Source organism: Trematomus bernacchii, unplaced genomic scaffold (assembly GCF_902827165.1).
Source record: "Trematomus bernacchii unplaced genomic scaffold, fTreBer1.1, whole genome shotgun sequence".
Lineage (NCBI taxonomy): Eukaryota > Metazoa > Chordata > Actinopteri > Perciformes > Nototheniidae > Trematomus > Trematomus bernacchii.
The window spans coordinates 7,522,543-7,540,558 of NW_022987564.1; the positions used below are offsets into that span (position 1 = coordinate 7,522,543).

Genomic DNA, 18,016 nt, shown 5'->3' on the forward strand with positions numbered 1-18,016 from the left:
TGATGTTATGAGACGTTCATGAGCCAAGAGATACTGACCAGTGAAGACAACTCACTGCCAACGATTTGCAGTTTGGACAGACAAATGGTAAGCAAAAACAGATGAGCCAGGGGAGAGGGGAAATAAATGGAGGAGAGCGCAGCTCTCTCAGCTGAGGATATAAAAAGCCAGGTGGTTTTTAAAAGAAGCTTAGAAGCAAAGGAACATATGATGAAGAGAGTGTGAGGAAGGAAAACAAAGGATGGGAGAGCGCTGGGGGAAAGTGAAATATGGTGTTTTTTTTTTTTTTTTTTAAAGAGTCGAGCAGATAGGAACTCTAGAAGATAGATTAGACGAAGAGAAGAGAGGAGAAAATGGAGAGAAGTGGAGTGATGGATGCAGGCAGGGAACCAGCAGCTCTCTGCCAACATCTCCATGCATCCTTCCAGACACCACACTGCGCTGCGCTGCCATCTGCCTCCCTGCCACACACACACACACACACACACACACACACACACACATACTCATAAGCAGGAGATATGTGAAATCATTAGCGTCTCCTGACACTGAATAAATATCTGGGGATGAAATCTGTCTGTGGAGAAATCACCTGCGGGGAAATATGATTGGATGAGATCATAACCTCACTGGAACGTAATTTGCATGTCATCTAAATGGGATCTGCCCCCAATGTTCGGAGGTCAAAAGGGGTACGATTAGTAGGATGGCACAACTCACTCTGCGATTGGCTAAGAGGAGAGATAACTGGTGAACCTCTGCTCAGCTGCTACTCTCTCAGTGAGCTGCAGTACTGCCCTCTTCTGGCTGCTTTACAAATGTCCACAGTTTGATGCAAAAGAACAAAACACAGTTAAAGATATTCTGGCTGGCAGTTGGTGTTTTTAATCACATTAGAGCTGAGGAATAAAAATAAACACAAAGAGCATGAGAGTGCAGCACAAAGAGTGTATTGGTTAACCACATACAGAGTCTTATTTATACATATATTTATATAATAGAGCTATTTCTCCCACTTGTATAGCGTCTGATTGTAACACAGAAATATACCAACATTCCCTGGGTGAAAGCGAAAAGAGCAAAAGAGCAAAACTCTCAACAGTCATTTCCTACATTAGAAAACCTACAGGCCATTCGTTTTTATAGGTTTATACATCAGCGAGGCATTGGTATTCATTACAAAAATAGGAATATAGTTGATATAGAAGCACTGGGGGTTGATTGAGTGGGTGGGGGTTGCGGGTGACGCTGTGCCCTCCTATCAGATGACCACCCACCCGCCCACCCAACACATAAACCCTAACCAGAAAACAAAGAATTCTGTGCGCCTCCACGAGTGTTTTACAGCAGTCCAGCCCAGGCAAAGAGTCAGTTATCAATGGACACCAGTTAGGGTTTGATTTAAACAATTAACAAAACCATTAGAAAATGAGTACTTAAAAAATAACCATACAGGCAAAACAGGGGGTTAGTGCATTGTTAAAAGGCTGAAAATAATTTAGAAAAAAGAACCCAAAATCATGAACTAGGGTAGAAAACAGAGGGCAGGAGGGAAAAGAGAATAAGATGTAGAAAAGGAAGTGCAGAGCAGCTCTGAGATCGCACCTAACTTGAGTTTCTATAGCTGCTGTTAGTGAGAGAAAACAAAAGATGAGAGGGGAGCTAATGGAGATAACTTGTTATTGCTGGGGTTATTTTTTATTTGGTGTTAACTGGTGAGAAGAGGGATGAGGGGGTGAGGGGAGTGTGGAGTTATTGCTGAGGGTAGTAGGGCTGCTGTTGAGGGGGTTGCTGGGGGTAACCAGGGTAGGGCTGTCCGCCAGGAGGGGCTGCTGGGTAGCCTCCCTGACCTGGAGTCTGCTGGTACGGCATGTACGGCATGTTGGGCATGTTGGGCATGCTGGGCATGTTGGGCATGTTGGGCATGTTGTACTGGCCATAAGCGTATGGATTGTAGCCCATAGGCATCTGATAGTACCTGCATGACACAGCAACAGAGAAAACACACGTCAGCATTTAAGTTATATTTCAACATCTTGGGAAATATGGGAATATAATATGAGAAATCCTTTATGACAACATGATAAGATCATCAATATATATTTTTTAAAACATGCCTGGATACATTCTTGATGTACGGTTTTAACATTTAAATGTTCTAAATAAACTTTTTTTTTTAAACATAAAGATCGGACGCCTGTTCTAAGTTTCATATTCAGGTTATATCGAAAGGCTTAGACAAGCTGGTACATTTCCAACTGTTGCCACATAGCCAGTGAAACATTTTAGAACCATATATAGCAAACATTTGCTGGAATAATTCAATAAATCTGCATTGCTGTCTTTGTTACTTTGGAAATAGTTATCTGAGGTTGTTACCAGGCAGTCACTGACTAGGGATACACCTGTGTTATCTTGTTTGGTTCAATTTGAAAAGAGAAAGACTGCATACGGGTCAGGTAACCCTGGCCCAACCCTGGTCATTCTTGTTAAAGAGGAATGACTTCTGTGGATACTTTAGTACTCAGAAGAATCTGTATGTAGTGATGTGACTCACCCTGGGTAGCTGGCGTAAGGGGGTCCCTGGGCCTGGGATGGGGGGGCCAAAGGTGGTGGGTTGCTGTTGGGAGGGCCAGTGGGAGTTGCGGCGGGATTGGGGGAGGCTGCCTGAGGGTTGAAGCTCGGTGGAGGAGGCCTGGCTGGGGGATTGGGCTTCATCACGGAGGGCTGCTGCTGGGCCTGCTGAGGCTGTCCGGTCTACAAGGGAATGGAAAAGAAGACAGACGGATCAATATCCAACCATCAGCCTCACATCTGCTGCAAAGGTATTGAACGTTTGACTTTGAGTGGCTGCTTACAAAGACGGTTCTCGGTGCAGGAGTCGGGCCTCCAGCGGGGGCTGCTGGGGCGCTCTGATAGGCCGGGACGTTGAAGGATGGAGCGCTGGGCTCTCGGGCGATGCTCTGCTGCAGGTCCCTGAAACAAGAATTCTAGCATCACAAACAGGGACTGTGCTGCTGTGTTCCTTTATCTACATGCATCAGCTCTCACTCTTATACTGCATCCAACTTAGAGCTTAAGGCTTATTTTATTCCCTGGCCAGCCCATAAGACTTTAGTAACACAAGCCTATCTAGTAGCCAAAAAGCAGGAAAGTACATACTTAAGTAGTTCATCCCGCTCTGTCTTGCGAGCGAAAACGATGTCACTGCATTTATTCTGGAACTTAAGCAGGATTTCTGTCAAGTCGTTGTAGAACTAAAAAGGGAAGAACAAAAAAGGAACATACATAAATCACCGGCCCTGCAAAAACACCTTGACTCACAAAAAATAAACAAAGAAAACAAGTTTGCCATAAGATATATATATATATATATATCCTTTATTTAACCAGGTAAAAAGTGCATCACTGCAGTATAGTGGTGCGGCGCGTTGTGCTGAGTGAGTACCTTGGTGCCTTCGCGCAGGTTGTTGCTGATCTCAACGTAGCTGTCATGGGCTGAAGCCAGCTTCTTCAGGACCTCCTCCCTCTGGTTGGCCTCCGTGTTGGACTGCTTCAGACTGCTGAACTCCTGGTGGGACGTCTGGAAGAAGATCACAGGTCAACAAAAAGATTAACCGCCTCTCAGAGCGCAAGTTTATTTATGCACAGTAAACTATAAATTACTTCTTCACACATAGCTTTGCAACTGAGAGGGTTTTATTCACTCTTTGGATGTTATCTGAACCCTTGTGATACTTGCATGTGTTTTTTGTTTGATATAGGTCAAATGCTTCACTGATTTTAGTAAGAAAAGTGACTTTTTTTGTTTGGTGTAATACAGAAGAAGGTCAAATATTAGCTCACTCTTTAAGTTGGTGGAAAGCTTCTGCCACGTGACCCAGTTAAGAAACATTCTCCATTATTTAGGCCACTTTCTGCTCACTATTTTGCTTCTGACAAATGATATTCCTCCCAAACGGTGTGTTAGAGTTTACCTGAACTTGTCCCAGCAGCTCTTCCTGTGTGCGGAGCGTGGCCTGCACCCTCTGGTTGTAGGCGCCGTACAACTGGTCGAGCTTGGAGAGTGACATCTGCTCCTCGCTGATGGCCCCGTCCTGGGCGAGCGAAGTCAGGAAGACGGCGGACATGTCAAAGGTCACAGCTTTGATCTCTCCCTCCAGGGTCTCTCTCTCCCGCTTCATCTCGTCCAGCTGGGCGAGCTGGGAGCGCAGCACGTTCACAACCTGCGTGTTAAGGAGGACGATGGAGATAATGAACAAAAGGAGAGGTTCAGTTTTACACTAATCAGTGCTCTAATCAGGCCTCTCGCACTTATGATGCCTCCACTATACAGTTGTTTGTCCTCTTAAGTACGAATAAAGTGTAGCTGTGGAGAGACATAGACTTCTCTCTTGCGCTTTCCCAGTTCTGCTTGCTTAGTTATTTAAGTTCCCAAGAGACACACAATGCCAAGTCAGCAAATAAAATGAAAAATGTAGCTAGTGTAGGAAGTAGGGACAGGGCCATAAAGCAAATAAAGTCCACTGGGTATTTCTGTACAGCAGGAGTCTATGTTTAAGTGACACACTAAATACCTTGGTAGGTGACACCGCTCAAGCTAAAAAACAACCTTTAAGAATAAAAAGGTTTTAGATTTTCTGGCTGTTCAAACAAACATAAAACAGACCTCGCTGCCCTGCAGTGTCTTGGTGGGGTTGGCGGACGGGATGGCAGCGTTGAGCTCGTTCTCTGGTTTACACAGCAGGGTGATCATGTCACAGTGGGCGTTGTAGCGGTCCCTCACCACCTGGTCCGCCTGGACAGCCTTGTCCAAGATGTTGCTGAAGTTAGATCCCTCTGGGGGAGAAAAGGGAGGGAAGATTAGAGGTGACATGAGAAGGAAGAGGAGGGAGGAAGAACTGGGAAGCTTTGACCGCAGTGGATGACATGCAGATAAACTTCAATAAAGCAAGGCAAAAAAAAAGGAAGACGTGTAAACTGTGTCTGTCTGTCTATGTGTGTCTGTCTATATGTCTGTGTCTATGTGTCTGTCTAAGTGTCTATGTGTCTGTCTATATGTCTGTGTCTATGTGTCTGTCTAAGTGTCTGTCTATGTGTCTGTCTATGTGTCTGTCTATGTGTCTGTCTATGTGTCTGTCTATGTGTCTGTCTAAGTGTCTATGTGTCTGTCTATTTGTCTGTCTATGTGTCTGTGTGTGTCTGTCTATGTGTCTGTCTTTGTGTCTGTGTGTGTCTGTCTATGTGTCTTTCTGTGTGTCTGTCTTTGTGTCTGTCTGTCTGTCTATGTGTCTGTCTGTCTAAATGTCTATGCGTCTGTCTATTTGTCAGTGTGTCTGTGTGTTTGTTTGTGTGTGTGTCTGTCTATGTGTCTGTCTATGTGTCTGTCTGTCTATCTGTCTATGTGTCTGTCTGTCTATGTGTCTGTCTGTCTGTCTATGTGTCTGTCTATCTGTCTATGTGTCTGTGTCTGTCTATGTGTCTGTCTGTCTATGTGTCTGTCTGTCTGTCTATGTGTCTGTCTGTCTGTCTATGTGTCTGTCTGTCTGTCTGTCTATGTGTCTGTCTGTCTATGTGTCTGTCTGTCTGTCTATGTGTCTGTCTGTCTGTCTATGTGTCTGTCTTTCTGTGTGTCTGTCTTTATATGTGTCTGTGTGTCTATGTTTCTATGCGTCTGTGTGTTTGTTTGTCTGTCTAAGTGTCTATGTGTCTGTCTTTCTGTCTAAGTGTCTATGTGTGTGTCTGTGTGTCTGACTATGTGTCTGTCTGTGTGTCTGTCTGTGTGTCTGTCTATGTGTCTGTCTATGTGTCTGTATGTCTATGTTTCTATATGCCTGTCAATGCGTGTTTACCTGCACGCAGGGGCTTGTAGAGGTCTCCAGAGGGGGTTCTGTTCCAGCGCTGGTTGAACTTGCTCCTCAGCTCGTTGTCTGTTGTTTCTTCATCGTTCAGCATCTTCAGAGCCTATAGACGAAAGAACAAGAAACAAACACACTCAGTGTCCTCCTAACACACACAGTAGATCCTCAGATGGTTACACCTTTATTGTTAATGTATTGTTTCTGGGCCATGTGTGAGAGTTATCTGACTTTGGAGAACTGTTTTTTCTTAAAGAATATAATTACTCAACTTTATCGCTAAAACCCATTTCATAATTTCATACAGGGCAGAAACCAACATTAACTTATTCATTTACCAATTAATCATTTTGTCTATAAAATGCATTTCAATTGAAAAAAAAAGGGTTCAGAGAGCTCAAAGAAATCTTCAAAATGCTAATCTACCTAACCAACAAATTGATTTGATTATCAACATTTCTGATAATTTCCTGTGTCTTTTCAATTTTCTTTCAATTAACTTGAATATATCTATTTTCTAACATGGTCTCAGTGCATACCCCAACCTTGCTAGATATAGTTTATAGTGTGAACCTTGTACATAATTTGCTTTTTGGCCAGCGGAAATGTTCTTTCTCTTTGTCTCTACTACTTTTTGGGGGGAAATCAGGACATTTTAGCATGGACTTTTCCATTCTGCCAACAGATTTGGAAGCAGTTTGTGTTTTATGTCTTTACTCCCGTCTGTCTGTTTATTTGTTTGTCATAAAGATGTCTAAAAAAACAAACAATGGGTTGGCTTGAGCTGGAGGACAGACAGTCCTTGGCCCAGAGATCAGTGGATTAGATTTCAGAGATGATGCTGATCTGGGATTCCCGCCATTAGGAACGATTAGGAGTTATTTTCATTCATGTGTTCTTCTGGTAGCAGAAAAGCTGCTAAACAGCATTACATAAATACACTTCTTTGTCAATAAAAAGCAAAGCCATATGACAAACAAGCTGTTCTAAAGGCTGTACTTCTGAAAGTGCCTGCTTTACTTTTTAAATACATTTGTGTTAACGGTCAGATCACTGGTTATGGGATCTACAAAGCATTAGCATATGATTAACTGAGTGTGTTTCTGTGTGTCTGACCTCGTCCAGGATCTCTCTGTTTCGGGTCAGGAGCTCAGGCAGATCTCGGATCAGCTGCTCGATGCTCTGCAGTCCTCCCAGCTGCACCACGGCTCGGGCCTTCTCAGCAATGGATTGTGGGATGGAGTCTCCTGAAAGGTCCTCCAGAGCAGCGGGCAGGTTTAAGGACGCCAACACACTGATGGACAGTTACAAAACATCCGTCAGTTACTATGGTTTCAAAACATTGAGTGCGCACCTTACTCTTTAGGAAAAATACTCTGACTATTAAAGCTTGGATAGGACAAGTTGCATCAATTGCAATATTTCATAATAACATATTGTAAGTAACTCAAGTGGACAGAGAGAAAACTAAACTTTCCCCTCTGGGTTCTGATCTCAGGCTTTAGAGAATCTACCCAGAAGACTTTGTCATATAGAGGTCATATCAGAGAGTATGATCCTGTAGATGAGCTAACATGTCTCTTCAAAAGGCGAAACACAGATTAAATATCCTGCAGGGAAAATGCTATTCCAGCACAGTCAACAACTGCTTACACTTCAAAGCAACCAATTACAGACAGATTGAAAAACAGAAAAACCCTGGAAATATCACATTTCAAAGATTAAGAGAATTCTGACATCCTTTAGCCAATAGCTCACAACTGCGGTAAATAAAAGGCTAAACTATAAGCAGCATTTCCCCTCCATCTCTCTAATATTAGGGCCTTTTTCATGAACCCACTGGACCAGACGGCTACGGTTAGACATTTGCTCTCTAGCTCAGAAAAGCTTTTCCTTAATCACAGCTTGTTAAAGCCTCAAATCACAGTTTATTATCTTACAGGGCTTTCCAGGCCAACAAGTTTGCAAAGAAAAAAGGACAGTAATTATCATAGAATAGCAGTGGGGTTACAATCATTGATCAGGATGATGTTGACCTCAAATTTAAATACGCTGAAAGGTATGAATTTATTTGCCCAACGATGCCAAAAACAAGCCCTCCCCAGCTTTAATGACTTAATAGTGTCATCAGATATAATGATACCTGCTACTAGGAACATTACACTAAGACACTTTATCAATATGTTAATGGTACTTTGTACAGCGATACATTAGGAGTTTCTAATAAATGAAAGCATGCATTGAGTCACAAGCAGCCATGGATATGTTCATAGGAAGACAATATCAACATGCAGCAGCACAGCAGCATTTGGTCAGAGAGTCGCAGGGCAGCGTACCCGTTGCAGAGGTTGGTGGCCTCCCTCATCGTGCCCACCAGTCTGTTCACAGTCTCAGCCTTCCTCTGGCCGTAATTGCTCATAGACTGCTGCACCGCCATGGGAACCATCTTCTCAAACAGGTCTGAAGAGATGGGAAACACACAAAACAAATAATTAAAAAACAAGCCAGACAGGGGTTAAGATCCCATTTGGAGTCATCCATTCCCTTTACAATAAGTTTGTGGTCATCATTTTACAGAGTTTATATGAGATTGTCATGCCACCTTTTATATTTAATGTGATTTGGCTTCAGAACGTCTCGTCCCACACTTCAGTTTTACAACAAACTGCATTAATGAGCTGTATAAATCCTAATGTTTACAGATATGACATTAAAGCAATAGTTTTTTTCTTTCTTGCCAAGAGTAAGATGAGAATAAGAATGAAACGTCCTGTTTTATAAGGTAGAGTTACCTGTCACTATCTTAGTTTAGCTTCAAAACTGGTAAAGAGAGAACAACTAGCCTGACTGAGCTGGACTTTTTCTTGACAATATGCAAAAACTAAATTGACACACACTAAAAAAAATGACAACACATTTGACTTTTTTACATGTACGAGTGGATTAAGTGTCAAAGCAATATATTTAGCAATCTTTTAGATTCAAACCCTGTAGAGTAAATGTAACTGGTGGTTCAAAGACGGAAAATGACACAGGGTTTTATCTGTTATATTCAGATTTAAAAGTATCTCCAAGTGTGTCAAACTCTCTCCCCTATAAAAGGAGCTGTGTTGAGTGTCTGGTTATCTTACCTGCGAATTTCTGGCTGAGTGGCGGTGTGATGGCGGTGGGTTTGACCAGCGCTGCCTTGCCGATGTGTTCCAGATCCTTGACCTCAGGCACGCGGTCGTGGTAAATAAAATCATTGTCTTTCTTTGCTGCGGTGAGCGCTCTATTGATTTTTTCTGTCAGGTCCTTAACGCTGACGTATTCATCGTGACTTGTTGCCACCGTCTTCACAAGCTCTGCTGCGTGCTGGAGAACCGAGCAAAAGAGAGGATGGAGGACAAACGTGCTTTATGAATATTTGTTCTAGTTTTTTTATATGAAACTTCAAGGCACCCAGTTTTTTTTTTTTTTATAAGAATGTATGTGAGGCCGTGTACCTGCAGGCGGGCGATCTCCTCTCCAAAGCGTTTCTTCTGCTTGGCCAGGATGCTCTGGTGCAGCTCAGCGTTTGCCTGCATGATGCAGTGCTTGGCCGCCAGCACCGGCAGCACTTCCTGAAAATAAAAATACTGACCAGGGAGAGGCAACCACAGAGCAACACGAAGGCACGCAAACAGGTATACACGCACGATGGCAAGGCAGAAAACAAAAATGGCAGACGCACACCAGCGAGGTCAAATCACAAATGGCATGACGAAAGCCAATCACAAACAGGCACAAGCAGTCAGAGGTGTGCAAACACAACATAAGCGTGCGCACACACGTACAATCAATGCCAACACCACCACCACCACCATCACGAGGGATGCAGGAAGAAAGGAAGACAACGAGAGAGAGAAACAGAACAGGCCATGAGTGTTTGATCTTTTAGCAAGAGCTGCTAAACCTTCATCCAACGTCACTGCACTCAGGAAGAACCCAGAAACAGTCATTTTCAGATTTTCAATTCACTTGGCCTTGTTTCATGTGTCCAAACTAAGCGATAACTTCATGAAAACATTGCTGATCACAGTTTCCCAGAAAACCAAAGGAAATATCTGAAGGTCCAAACAATCCAGAACCCACAAAGATTTTGGACACAGTGAGATCATGAAGAGAAAAAGACTGATGAATTTTCTTTTAGCTGATCATTTTATAATCATTTCAGGGATGTATTTCTATCCAAGTAGTGTGTAGTTAAACAGTGAAATGATATTTAATCATTTAGTCTGGAGTTCCTGACAGAGCATTTGTAATTTATGGTATAAAATGTTGTTGTTGAATTGTTTTGAATTTTTCCCCCAGTTTTTATCATTATTATGCTATATTTTTATCAAGTGTATCTTTTAACTAGACTGAATCTGAACTTACGAACAGCCTGTGCAAGATACATATTGCTGTTTTTGTTAACCTCATAATGTGTATCAGTCATAATATAAAGACAGACAGTAAGTACTTATGCCCGTGATCAGACGGTAAGGAACAGATCAAACGGCAGCTTAGTAGTAAAGTAATCAGAGTGAAAACAGGGTGGAAATGGACCAATGAGAAGAGAGAAGTTGTAAATTGGACAGTCCCACAACCTGAGTACCGCTCTTCAAGCATATTTTCCAGGAATACAGACATACAAAACAATACACACATTCAGACAGAAAACACACACCATACAGAATCCAAACTCTGTGTGCGTCTTCCCAACACTGTTGAGGTCAGTGTGCGCGAGTGTGTGTGTGTGTGTGTGTGTGTGTCCTTCACATACCTTGGGAAGGTTGTCTTTGTACTGGCACTGCTTGAAGGCGTCGCCGTAGTAATCTGCAGCCTGATTGGCCAACTTTGCGATGACAGCATCTTTCATCTTATCTATTTGGGAAACAAGCCATTTTTAAGAGTACATATCAAACAAACACTTAAGAAAACCCCAAATCACAAGCTGGCCAGAAGATCTGTGGTATGCTAACCAAATAATGATGAGTGGTTTTCAGAGTGGGGTCTTCAGCTGATGTCTGTTTTGATGAAATTCCAGAGTTTAAAAACTAATTAACAACAAAAACTCACTACTTTTGCAAGAAAAACAGGCTTCTTTTTTTTTTTTTTTTAGAGCTGATGTCATGATGTAACCTTTAAAACTATTCTCTAATGAGCAACTCTGTAGACAGAACTGGGACATGAGGCTGTGTGTAAACTGAGTAAAGACATGCAACTGATAACGCAATACATTAATCTTAAGGCAAACATGTGCATGACTAAAGGTTGTGTTTTTATTTTTGGTCTGTTTGTTTTCTTTCAGCAGGATTACAGAAAAAATAACTACATTAAAGTTATTTGAAGATCGTACCACGGGCCAAGAAAGAACCTCTTAAATGTTGGAGCGTATCCGAATCACGAAGCTTAAACACACATTATTTTTCACTTTCCTATAAGTGCCATATAGGGCTTTTGGTGTTGGCGGATATATGCGCTCTCAAAGTGCCCTTCTAGTTGGCGCATCCTTAACATGTCGCCCTGTATAAATGCAGGATATTCTATTTCTATGTCCTGCTGAATCTCCTTCAGAGCTTTCCTTAACCCCATGTCGTTTTCACTGAGGTTAAGGAAAAGTGTTTGGGAAAAGACAAAGGACCAGATATTTCTCACTATTCGACAGCAACCTGTGTGTGGGTTTGGAGCCCTTGATGTGTCCTTTGGTACCTGAAGCTGCTTTGAGGAAGAAGACCTCCTGGGCCTGGGCCAGCATGATGTTGCTCAGGGTGCCCACGGTCTCAGGGGAGATGTCCATGGTGGGCTCCCTGTTGAGAGCGGACAGTACCGTGTCCCTGATGTGGCCGAACGCTCCGCTGGCCAGCTGTGAAACACATAAACAGACTGTCAATGGTTGTTGCTCGTAAATCTCTTGTTATTTTCATACCTGCTTCACAAGTGTGTAGTTCATTTTAATAAGTACAATTTTTTTTAATTAACACAAGGGGAAACAATCCCATGTTGTACATTTTATAAAAAGCTGCCCCATTTTTACCAGAGGAGCTTTTTTGTGCATGAATGAATTGCATGAATGTATATGAATGGCAAGGTGAAAATATTGAGAGCTTTATTGGAACGTTATGGTTCAAAATCATAAAGGTTCACTATTCTAGACAGAGGAGGCACAAACTAAAAATTGAAAGGTATTTGGGGATAAAATGATTAAAACTGACTGTGAGAATATTGACTCACTGGAGGCTATAATAATTAGATATTTTTCTTTTGGGGCAAAAACTATTTCAATACAAATAATACATTTGGAATGGTATTGTACATAGAGGGAGACTAGTTATACCTCGCTTGTTTATGTCACATTGCATGGTTTCATACAAAATAAAAGATTAGATGGTGTGTTTTGTGCACTAATTCAGATGCGTAAAACACAGTAGTATCAGTTAACATACTAAATATAATGCACCATTGTCTTTAATTCTTATTCTTATAAAACACAGAACAATGTTGCCAATATAAAAGGTGAACAGACTCCTAAAATATGATTCAGGTGAAAATCTAAACCATGACAGAGTTCATCTGCATATATCTGACAAAACGTATAACTGTCGTAATTCATGCAGTAATCTTCCTCAGGTTTTCTATAATAAAGCAGTGTATGTTAATGTGGTAGTTTTCTCACCTGATAGAATTTGGCGGCAGTCTTCAGCCCCTCGTCGTTGTCCAGGTTCTGCTCTGAGGCGATCTGACTGGCCAGCGCTGCGGCGTTGAACAACACACACGTCTTCTCATAGCCAATACTGGCCAACGCTGCAACACACAAAAACACCAGAGTAAGAAATGATTTGTGAGAGCACTTTTTTGTTGTCGCCATCTGAATCTTAAAAGGCATTATTATGGTTTTTTTTTAAGCAACAACTTGAACTAGAAAATCCTTCACTTTCATGACATACTGGTTAATTTCTGCTGATTCTGTGACATATTACATTACATTACATGTTACTTGTTAGACCCTTTTATCCAAAGCGACTTACATACTCAATACTGTGGGCAATCCCCACAGGAGCAATTTGGGGTGAAGTGTCTTGCCCAGGGACACAACGACATGCTGACTGCAGTGGGGTTTGAACCTGTGACCCCCTGATCCGAACACCTACGGACAACCCACTACGCCACACGCCCCCCATAAAGACTGATACCTTCCCTCAGCTAGAAAGTGATGAATAGGACTAGCTATGAGAGTGAAGTGACATCTATCTTTGATCGCTTCAATCAATCCTAAGATATTGACAGCTTTCGTTTTGAGGGGGGGGGGTCAGCATTTTGTCCAACCAACACTTTCTACTGCTTTATTCTCAATCTGTCTCGGTCAGAAAAGAATCCCTCAGTCATGAGTTCAAAAAGATTCAAGCGTGAACAGTATAAATTGTAAAGGCTGAACACAACAAAAAGCCCTCTTATGAATATTTTTTTTTTTCATTATATTTTATTTATTATTTGTATTTATTGCCGTCTGTATCTTTTAACACCTCTGACCCTGGCACAGGCATGCATACTTCAAGTCATGTTTTTCTCTTTATTACACAAATACTTCAGTGGGAATTCTTTCTTCAGACAAAGCTCCATATAAGGCAACTTGTCAGGCCTGTTTCTTGACAAAAAATCCATTGAGTTCACCTTTTAAGTGTCAGAACCCTTTGATTGTCATTGGGTGTGTGTGAGAGATAAACACACAAAGTGATAGGGAGTTAAACACACCATGACAGATTTTTTATCCTGAGGGCAAAGTCCAACGACGGCTTAAACTCATTTTAACACGCAGCTAACTCCATCTGTGTACACACTAGAGGTGTAACGATTCTCTAGAGATTCCAAAGTTGTGTTTGTTCCTCCTGGGTTTCTTTCAATGGCAGTTACACAGTGACATGCACAGGTATCCTTCGTTGGACACAAATTGAACTCACCGAGCTTGACTGAGCCACTGAACAGCGATCCTTTATCAAAGGCATCCTTCCATGTGAAGGTTAAGCAGAGCTGAGGAAACAGAGAGACACTTTGTTTTAAGTTGTTTTTGTTTGGGAGCTAGTCCAGGCTAGTGTGTGCTGCAGTGTGATCAGTTACCTGGTTTTCAGAGAAGGGAAACTTGGGCTCGACAGAACACAGTTGGTCATAGTATCTGGAGAGAGAAGGAAATGGTAGGATTAAAGAATGTTTTTTATGCATGTAAAAACCCAAACATACTTGCTCGTATTGCAAGTTTTTAAAGTTCATAAGTCATTTGAAATTCATGCTTACTGCTAGTTAAGTTTGAAAAAAGGGAGATGAAAGACATTGCAACAGAAACTCAGTGAGAGGGTAGCGGATACGATGACATAACAGCAGATCTGAGTAAGCTCTGCCATTTCAGAAACACTCAACAATGAGTCAGGAAAAAATATCTGGCACGTTACTTGTCTACTATTTGTCGGTATCTTTCCATGTGATGTGAACTGTCTATTATTAGAAATGACAACATGCAGTTAGGGAATCCCCTTTTACCAGTTCAAATACCCTACTCTCCACTGCCAGTAGAAATGGGAGTGCAAACATCAAACATAAACAAACAAACGTTATATATAGAACTACAAACACTTAAAGTTTGTTATCCTTCGCTTTCAGAAGACCAAACACATGAACAGAGGAAACATGAGATGAGATGAGTCTACCGGTTAACTAAAGAAACCTGCCTGGTCAAAACAATGGTTACCATGGTGACATAATGGCTGTGTGTCAACGCAGCTTTGAAAAGGATAGGGCCGGTCGCCCTGGCTACCTGAAACATGGCCGACAAGACGACATGTGTGCAGAAAGCCAAGGAGAGGCGATACCAGCAGACAGAAATGGACACGGCAAAATGGAGGTGGAGCTTGCATTAATCGTTCAGATCCTGTGATTTTCAAGCAGCACTAATCACATAATTTTAGAGCTTCTGATTTTATTTCTCGTGGTACGACATGAAAATTGTATTTCAGGATGAGTGTGATTCAAAATCATATCCGAGAAATCATCAAAATATGCATAAAACTCTTCAAATAGCAGTAAAACATACTTGAATAACTTCGGTTTACATTTAGTTAGGATAATAATAGTTGCATTGCTTCACAGATAGGACAAATCTCTTTAGGGAACATACTTTTTCAGTGACAGACAATCTTAAATAAGGTAATCCAGCTAATGGAAATTCTCCAAACATATTTTGTGTTTTTATCACAGTCCCATCATCCCATGACAACAATTTGTCTCCAAATGCAAATGTTGATACCTCAAATCAGGTTGATAGGTTCTCCCTTTTCCCCCTAAATTTAGATTTGGTATTAGGATCATTTCTATGTATGGGTAACATGAGTTCAGAGATGGTAATGACGATTCAAACAATATATCTTTTGGCATTGTGGATCAGTGCATCCCATATAAACATGAACTGGGTGAAACTTAGATTAGAAGCATTTATTAGAATCTGAAGCTGATCACGAGACATTGACCACTAATCCATGACGTCACAAGTAGAGCATCTCAGGAAAGCTATACAAAGTCACATGAGTAAAAAACAACCTCTTTGTGTTAAAGGGTAAGTGGATGTCCTGCTTTCGTCCAGTTAGCTGCACTATTGGCCTTTTTGACACTCAGCACCTCGTGAGTATCATTTTAATATCTAAAGAGCCTCAATCTTGGCACTTGCTTGACAGTTCCACTTTGTACTGCGGCTTGAAACGGCTCACAGGGGAGAAAAAAATTGAAGACCATCAACCTTCAAATGCATAGCTAGCTGACGTAATCTGGGCAAACCCTGTGCATTAAATAACTCATGAGTCATAGAGAACAAAGACTGACATGGGAGAGAGTAAAGTCTGCATTTATATGTTACCTAGGAAATCAGTATGTTGGTTACTTTAGCAATAGTGCAGAGTCATAACTTTTTTATATGTCCTAATAATTGCATTAGAGAAATGTGGCAGTCAACAACAGCCAGGCAGGGTTAATGGAGCTTGGACATTGAGGCACTTTGTTTATTTAACATAAATCCTGTTTCTGACCAGGTTCCTCTATGCAAAGTGGTTGTCACTGTGACATTTTACAGCCAGGGTAGGCCTTCTCTATGGATCACTTCTCCATGAGTTTCCTTACTTCGGAGTCACTCACACACCCCCGCTTTATCTTATTAATGTATGTTTGCTGATATGAAAAGCTATTCTTCTATTTTTATTCTTCTAACACCCTTAATGTCTGATCATGTGGCTACCAGTAAACTGAAGGCCTTGACCTAATGTGGCCCGATTGTGACTGACGTCTGACAGAGGAGCCGGTTGTGAATGTCTCCCTGGTGCTGTGTGGATACATACTATAACCAAGATCACAATGGAAATGAGTCCTGTGTTATCCTTGATGGTCAATTAACAAAACTAAAATCGTAAACCTTGTGTCGTAAGTTTCAGCATGTGTTTTATACATTTCATTTCAAGAACTTTATATTGACTATGTTCTTATATTACATAATTGCACACTATGCTAACAATATCTTGTTTATATTAAATTAATTGTACTGTCAGTCCTGCACAACTACTTCACATCTTTTATTTTATTATTCTCAGTATTTTGACTTAATATACTGTATATAGTTTTTTGGTATATCTATATTTCATGTAAATATGTATCTGTATTTAAATGTTATACTCGTTTTTTTTTTTTTAAATAATTGTTATAATTGTTTTTTATCGTTTTTCTTACAGTTTATCTGGTCTTTAACTGTGGTTATGTATGTCCATATACACACCAAGGCCAATGCCTACTTGGCAATAAACCTGTTTCTGATTCTGTTGCTCTTAGTGTCTTTCATTTTTGTAAAGCTTCTTGAATTGCCTTGTGTTGAAATGTTCTATATAAATACACTTTCCTTGCTATTGAAGTTTCTGTGAGTTCTTTGTTTCACAATGAGTTTAAATAAAGTTGAACTTTGAAGCTAATTATAATGCTAAAGTAAACCAGGTACACTTTACTTGGAGTCACCTCAAGACCGAGCTTAACTAGCTCGGCTAACATGGCTTATTATTATTTCAAAAGTAACTGACAGTTCAGTTTAAGACGTAAAAAAACTGTCTCGGTGAGCCTCCTAAGGAAACTTGGCATGAATATCACATGAGTCAGTCATTATGGTGAGAAATGCTTCCTAGCATTTAGCTTGACTAAGTTTAGCTCCCAGCTTAGCAACTAAATGCTAACACATCTGGGTGCGGCAATGACTTGGCTTTCTCACCGCGACAGGTGAGCCGGTTGCTATGGGTGAATATAATAATGGTATCTATGTCAGTTTTGATATAAACCATGTCTTTACCTTAGCAGGATCTCCAGGGAGCTCTCATGTTTGTCCAGCGGCCTTCCCAGGGCGCTCTTGCGGAGCTTGTTCAACTCCTCCACGGAGCGCAGATACTCCGCCTGCTCTTCGCCAGCTGGATATGTGGCTGTGACAAACTTCGACAGAGGTTTCACCAGCTCCACCTCAGAGGACTTTTTTAACGGGACTGAAATAAAAGTCGCCATTTCGCCCCCGTGAAAGCGCTGTATTAAATCAGAAAAACAGAGACGACTAGCGACCAACGAACACAAACAACAGCGAACGACCCACTTCCTGGTTTCTGACAGGGAACGTCAGATTACGTCATGGGAAACGGAGAGGTGCCCCGCGCAGAATCAGTATAGCTTTAATGAGAAATGGACTACAATGAAGGAAAATTAACTGTATCTCCTCACAGACACAATCTTTTTATTCCCACGGAATTGTCCCGATTCACCAATTAAGGGGTCCATGTGTAGAAAAAGATTGTAGGGCCCTATAAACTCCCTGTTCCTTTCAATGTTCAGAATCATATTCAGAATGCCTTCATTAGTCCCACAGAGGGGACATTTACATTGTTACAGCAAAGTAAAGAGGCAAAATAGCAAAATAAGAGGCATGCATAAAATATTAGAGATAGAAATGACACAAATTACAATTTACAAAAGTACCCATCCAGGTGGACAACAATAAGTACAGTAACAGCAGCCTGTCACTGAAGGAGCTGCACAGTGTTTGTGTAATTTGTACAGCATACCATGCCAGAATATGACATGACCCCTGGTTTGCAGCG

General features: G+C 41.4%; 1 protein-coding gene across 2 annotated transcripts; it reads right to left on the reverse strand.

Moving 5' to 3' along the window:
- Positions 1-853: 853 nt before the first annotated feature.
- On the reverse strand, positions 854-17,532 carry pdcd6ip (programmed cell death 6 interacting protein). 2 transcript variants are annotated; one of them, XM_034125275.1, is made up of 18 exons: positions 17,224-17,532; positions 13,977-14,031; positions 13,820-13,889; positions 12,538-12,665; positions 11,574-11,727; positions 10,645-10,745; positions 9,344-9,460; positions 8,990-9,212; positions 8,195-8,318; positions 6,975-7,152; positions 5,853-5,964; positions 4,670-4,839; positions 3,978-4,226; positions 3,449-3,583; positions 3,163-3,257; positions 2,859-2,976; positions 2,558-2,757; positions 854-1,978 (listed from the first exon to the last, which is right to left on the reverse strand). In XM_034125275.1, the coding sequence occupies exons 1-18, from the start codon at positions 17,427-17,429 to the stop codon at positions 1,753-1,755; spliced, it is 2,661 nt and encodes an 886-aa protein (XP_033981166.1). In that variant the 5' UTR covers positions 17,430-17,532; the 3' UTR covers positions 854-1,752. The 2 variants fall into 2 exon arrangements, with proteins under 2 accessions (XP_033981166.1, XP_033981165.1); XM_034125274.1 differs by having other exon boundaries at positions 9,344-9,475.
- Positions 17,533-18,016: the final 484 nt, after the last annotated feature.